The sequence below is a fragment of the Takifugu flavidus genome, chromosome 1, assembly GCF_003711565.1.
Source record: "Takifugu flavidus isolate HTHZ2018 chromosome 1, ASM371156v2, whole genome shotgun sequence".
In the NCBI taxonomy this organism is placed as follows: Eukaryota; Metazoa; Chordata; class Actinopteri; order Tetraodontiformes; family Tetraodontidae; genus Takifugu; species Takifugu flavidus.
Genome location: NC_079520.1, coordinates 7,388,807 through 7,394,806, shown reverse-complemented (window position 1 = coordinate 7,394,806; position 6,000 = coordinate 7,388,807). Strand labels below are relative to the sequence as shown.

At 45.0% G+C, this 6,000-nt stretch overlaps 1 protein-coding gene across 1 annotated transcript in view; it reads right to left on the bottom strand.

The window, feature by feature from the left end:
- Positions 1–323: 323 nt before the first annotated feature.
- Positions 324–6,000, bottom strand: part of cps1 (carbamoyl-phosphate synthase 1, mitochondrial) — a 29,675-nt gene continuing 23,998 nt past the window's right edge. Inside the window, exons 33-38 of the mRNA XM_057040382.1 lie at positions 3,736–3,810; positions 3,556–3,654; positions 2,444–2,503; positions 2,238–2,350; positions 1,525–1,654; positions 324–1,437 (exon numbers count right to left, since the gene is read on the bottom strand). Of these exons, the coding sequence (XP_056896362.1) occupies positions 1,333–1,437; positions 1,525–1,654; positions 2,238–2,350; positions 2,444–2,503; positions 3,556–3,654; positions 3,736–3,810 (582 nt within the window). The 3' untranslated portion in view covers positions 324–1,332. The remainder of the gene's footprint in view (positions 1,438–1,524; positions 1,655–2,237; positions 2,351–2,443; positions 2,504–3,555; positions 3,655–3,735; positions 3,811–6,000) is intronic.

The following is a 6,000-nucleotide window of genomic DNA, read 5'->3' as shown; positions in this document are numbered from 1 at the left end:
TATATATAGATATGAAGGATGAAGGATATCTGAAGGGTTTGAGGGACACTGGGTGAATAAGGACAAGTTTAAAATAAACTTAAATACAGCTATGTTGCGTCGCACAACAGAGAGAACACAAACATGAGAGGATGCGAGCTTTGGGATACTCACATGGGGCCACGCAGGCTCAGGTGCACCCCCACTCACACAGGTTCAGCAGTCACACAGGCAGGAACCCTGGCAGGACACTAGGACTGATAACCACTGGTGTCTTTCACTGATGTGCAATTAAACTCAGGTTTCAATGGAGTTTTGTTTCAGTTCATACATATGTAAACAAATCTCGTTACAAAAGCTTTAATTCACAGGCAGCATTCCATATAGTGCATATATATGTTACAGTGCATCATTAATGGAACACATGTGAACATTTGGCATCATTAGATCATTGATGGTTAAAAATCTGCATGATATAAGGCTGAGGACACAAGAGAGGATTGTTGGCTGGATCTGAGCTCGGTCAGCTTCCCCAGACGGTCGGCGGGGGCGCCAACACCGTCCGGGTGCACCCTCAAGTGTGTGGTGTCAACAGGATTAGTTGACTGGGCCAGAGAGTCCGAGTGAGGGGAGATCGGGTCGGAAATAGCAAACATGTTCGGGAGCGGTTCATCTGTGCGTCTCCAACGGACACAGCCAATCAGAGCAGGAAGTGCCCAGATTCTGCATCAAGCTCAAACAAAACAACAATAAAAGAATTTCCCACAATGGAAGGGAAAAGAAATCTGTCACTATAACAAATAAAATCAGACCGCTACAGACAGGAAGCGCCTATTAATGCTTTCTGACTTTGTCTTAGCTCAGAGCAGAGTACTGTGAAGTACTCTGAAGGTCAGAAAATGTGATTGCTAACGATTAACGTTAACAATTACCATTTCCATTAGTCGGTTTGCTTCTAAAAATAATAAATAAATTACTCATATCTATTCCCACGAGGTTACCTGAGCTCTCGCATCGGCGTCCACTCAGCCTCTCCTCAGATGTGTGGTCTCAGTCTGACCGAGACGACCTTTACACTTAGAATTGGTTGAAATAATCATACAAAAAAAAAAAAAAAAAAGAAATAATCGGTTAAAAATTGGTTAAGATATGAAAATCCTCTGGTGTGTTCCCAGCCTAAAAGGTCAATCTACGTACTCGTATCACACAGGTGAGCAGCAAAAAAAATGCCCTTGGGAATTTACCAAAAACGAATGCAAATATAAAAGTTCATTTCACTTTATATGCAGATGAATTTACATATAATAGATATCTACTCTGTAACCCCCCTTCCTTATCAGAAAGGGGAAGACCTTATATCGTTAGCTTAGACTGGTTGTCTTTCTGCCGGTAGTGGAACAGGCTGGACGTATCCAGCTCCCCCGCGTGACAAATGGCCTCTGCGAACAACTTCACCACCTGATACAAGAGAAGGAGGAAGTGTGTAAATATTTAACCCAGGCAGGAGCGTTGAGCCCATCACAATGCGCCCTGATGTCCCCCAACCTGGTAATTGGTGATTAGCGGGACTCCGTGATCGATGGCCAGTCTGCGGATGACGAAGTTATCCTTCAGGTGGCGGCTGTTGTTATTGGGCAAGTTGACGACCAGGTCGATGTGACCCTCATTGATCAGTCTGTGACGGCAAATAAGACAAAATATAATCGGCTCTGGCCTTCAGAATAAAAGCTGTCAGTCGCATAATGTAACCAGGTTAATTGATTTGGTTTTGAAAACCGATCAAGTAAATGCATAATTAAAGATGGTGATCAATAAATAAAGATGGTGGGTCGCACCTGCACAGAAGTGGGAATAATTGCGTAATTCAACTCAACAAATTCCCTCAACATCTTTTTTCCCCAGCTAATCCCCAAAGTAGCAGGATTATTATTTGTGGGCTCTGACATCCCTGCAGACACACGGCTACAACCGTTGGTGTGTTTGATCAGGAGGGATGCGGAAGGGACACGTAAAAGCCTCCGTGACCTCAGGTGCTTCCGCTGCTCTCTGGACACCGCTCGTGTGGTGTTGCTCTGTTCGGGACTAAAGCCGCGACGCTGGGCTCCTAACGAGGCTCCATCTTTGATCTGTCAGCATATGACTGAGATAACGAAGGGGCTACGCCCTCAGATCTCTGGGCTGCATTTGATTAAACATTTAGAAAAACGGAGTCCAGTTCTGAATCTGAGGATGAAATGCTGAAAGTGATATTTGCAGACCTCTTTATACCGGGCAAACTGGTGTGTCCTTCCTTCTGAGAGGGCCAGGCAACAGGCGTCGCAGGCACATCATTAGCACAGAGCCAGGCGGAGGTCGCCTCAGTGGCGTAGAGCTGCAGGGCGGGGACAGCGTCACAAACCCTCGCCAATCCGAGGGGTTTATTCTTGCATAAGACGATCTTGAGTGATCGTGTTAAAAAGCTCACCTTGAATCCTTCCTCCTTTAACTGGTGGGCTGTGGCCAGGAACTTGGGCCGGAATGAATGCTGAGATGGTGGGAGGCCAAGCAAACGCATGAGTAGCGGAAATCAGGAAAGTCAACAGGAAATCTGCTTTTGTTGAAAACCCACTTTGGAGATGCAACCAGCAACCTCTGTCAATGCATTAGCATCAGTTAGCTGCTAAATTCCACACCGAGCTCATGTATTCAGTGTAACAACCACCAGGGAGTGTGTTGGACTGCACGCTAAAGCGTTGCCTAATTATACGGAGCTGCAAATAAATTCTGAACTTTGCATGTTCACAGCACAGAAGGTCTGCACAAGCAACACGGTCTGGGTGGAATTCTGTCATGATTATTAACGATGATTAGGAAAGACCTGGTTAAAGCAACACAACCCAACGGAGTTTGGCAACAGTCAGCTAAGAAGCTAACAGAAGCTAAGAAGACCTGAATTTATGGCCGTTAACCAGGATCTGTTCCAAATCTTAATATTTTTGTCAGGGGATTTCTGATCACACCTAAAATTGAGGAAAAGCTGACATGAAGAGAGAAGCCCGAGAAGAAAAAAATGAAGATGAAGGATTACTGATATATTTGAACTGCCTGAGGCAGAACAAAAAGATTTTCCCTAGTCCAGTGTGCAAATGTAACTCCACTAAATGATGTGAGGGTTGGTCCTATGCTTGTCTGTCTATTGTAGCTCCCTGGTTTTACATAATAGTCAAATCCACGTCAGTCTCCCCCACATCTTTATGTGTCTTTAGGGAGTACAGGGCAGGGATAAGAAGATCTACTTAAAAGTCATTCTTCCCTCCTATCATTCCCTCAATTTAGGACACTTTAAGAGTGTAAATGCTTTTTAAAAGATGTAATCTGGGCCTAACTTGCTGCCATCACTCTAAAGAGCGTTCTCGGAGGTCTCGGATCTACGCTGAGATGCAGAAATCATGACGGGACTGGATGGAAAGCATACAGGGGACCGGGAAGAAGTCAGCAGACCTGAAAGATTTAAGCCGTCTATTTCGAAGAAAGTGGTTGCAGCAAAAGAACATCCAAGCAGGAGGCACGTAGGATTCCTGATGGCGCTGGTCTTACCTGAATCCCAATCAAGATGCCATTCTGTGGCAGCTTAAAGCCTGTGGAGAGCATCGCCTTCAGAAAAGCTGAATAAATATTCTGTCCAAAACAGGCTACCTGGAACAGAACATACACAAGCAGCTGTGAAGGCTCTTCTAACCTACACCCAAAAACTAGAATGTGCGTTTGTGCACCTACTTCTCCAGTGGAGGCCATCTCACAGCGCAGCACGGGGTCCGCTTCCCTCAAGCGCGGCCAGGAGAACATGGGTGCCTGATGAAAGCAGAGACAAGGAGAGCAGGTATTTCTTATGTGCGGAGCAACAGAACATTGCAGCACATGACGGTTAGGACAGGACAGGCAGCTGTGGTCAGCATTTATATATCACAATGGCGCCAGAGGGATGCGATCATTAGGGATATCAGAACACTGCTGCCACCTAGAGGTGTAAAATAGGACATATGAGAAGGCAACAGGTGAACCAACCTTGTGTTACACTCAAGAACTTTGTGTTTAATCACAAGCTCCTATGAATTTATTTTAGTTTACTGTGCTTTTAAATGGTAGATCAACAGATAACAAGCCAGAAGTGACAGTAAATAATTGAGGACAAGAGAAAAGCAATGACAAGTAAAGAAAGCTACAGCTACAGACTGAGCTGATCCAGATGCAAATAAAGACCATTTTTATCTTGAAAAGAGAACAATGAGCTGTGGTGTTGTGGCATTTCTGAGCGTGCACAGTCACACAAACACACAGACAAGGGTCACTGGGGGGATTTATCCTTGAAGTGGGACATCTCATCAGCTGAATGTAACATTTGCATACTAATGCCGGGATGGACAGGGAGGGAAGGAACTGCAGACCAGGAACCTTGGAACACTTATCAAGGCTTTACACACAGTCAAGAGAGCAAGCACACCAGCGTTTAATGGAGAAACGGCAGAATCCGTCTGACGCCAACTTCAGTAGCCTTGGGGAATTCATGGAACACAACTCGGCTTACAAATTCTATCACAATACCTCAGGCCTAGTTCTGGTCTCTCAGTTCTGGTCTCTTGCACGTCTGTGCGCATGTTGCTACTGTGTGAATTCCCTCCCACCTACTTGGGCCTATGTGTGTTCCTCCTGAGCAGGCTGTGACATATCTAACTATATTTAAACTGCAGTGACAACTGCAGAGAGGCAGTAAAAGGGATCACAGATGCCTTTGAGCCCTGGAACACGATGATTGAGTGGTCTGGGCTTCCATACTGAAGCTACTGCACTCTTGTCCCACACCAGCATAAACATACCAAAAGAGGAATCTAAAGCTATATATCTAGCCAGACCAGGAAACCACAGCTATCAGTCTGAAAATAAGAAAACATGCACCTACAAAACCTCATAACAACAATGCTGGGTTTTCCTTGTGCGCGGTAAAGAAGACTACGGGGCTGCCACAATAACTGCAGCTTTGCAACCGCAGCATCTCGGCGACACACAAACCCTTGCCCCGCATCTCCCGGGCCCACACGCACTGCTAAGAGAAGAGTTACGAAGCTCCGCGACAGGAACAATGTTATCTTCCAGCAGCAGCTGTGCTGCAGCAAAAAGGGACTGAATAAAGTAAGACGTTTCCATATTACACCGTCGCTCGCTGTCACTTTTGTTAGCGACAGCCAGGACCACACATGTAGAACGAGTTGACATTAGCAGTTATATGGTAATTAACAGCTATATTTTGACTTAATTCTCACAGTAATATAAACTGCGCATGTATTTTAGTCCCCTAAAAAGGAAGCTTTTAGGCAAATAAAGCATTTAGTATTGGTTTCTAATCGAGCTGATTTTTGGACCATGGAGAAAACTCAATCGGCCACAGAGAGATCATGCAAAGACCACCAGAAAGACCTTTGTGCTAAAGAAAACTTCAAAAGATTAACATAATTAACAATGTGTGTTTTTCTATAAATGGACACGTCCAAAAAAATCAAACTCTCCATGGTTGATTTTCAAGTTTTCAGATCACAAATATACACCAGAGACCAGGAGCAACCAGACTTAGAGACTTAAACCTGATCCCCGGACTTTATGTTTTTGGAATCATAAAGACAAACCGTATTGCTTTCCAGCATTTGAAGGAACAAAAATGACACAAAGGGGACTTGTTAGTGGAGGAAACCACTGTTTCTGTTAAGTAGAGAGTGACAGAGAGCAGAGTATTAGAGAAAGGCTGGGAAGAAGGCAGACAGAGCAACTTGTGGCCCGGGAACGGTGGTAGGGATGAGGACTGCTGGTGAATATGATCGGCACAATGACGGGGTAATGGTTGGAGCGTGTGACAAATTAACCATGCATTTATGAACAAATGTCTGTGTTCTGGAAGGATTTCCTGCAGAGCCCTGTTTACTCAGGCAGTACGACGTCTGTGGCACCAACTCCACGTAAACTCTAGAAGTCTTTTAAGTTCAGCGCCTCGAG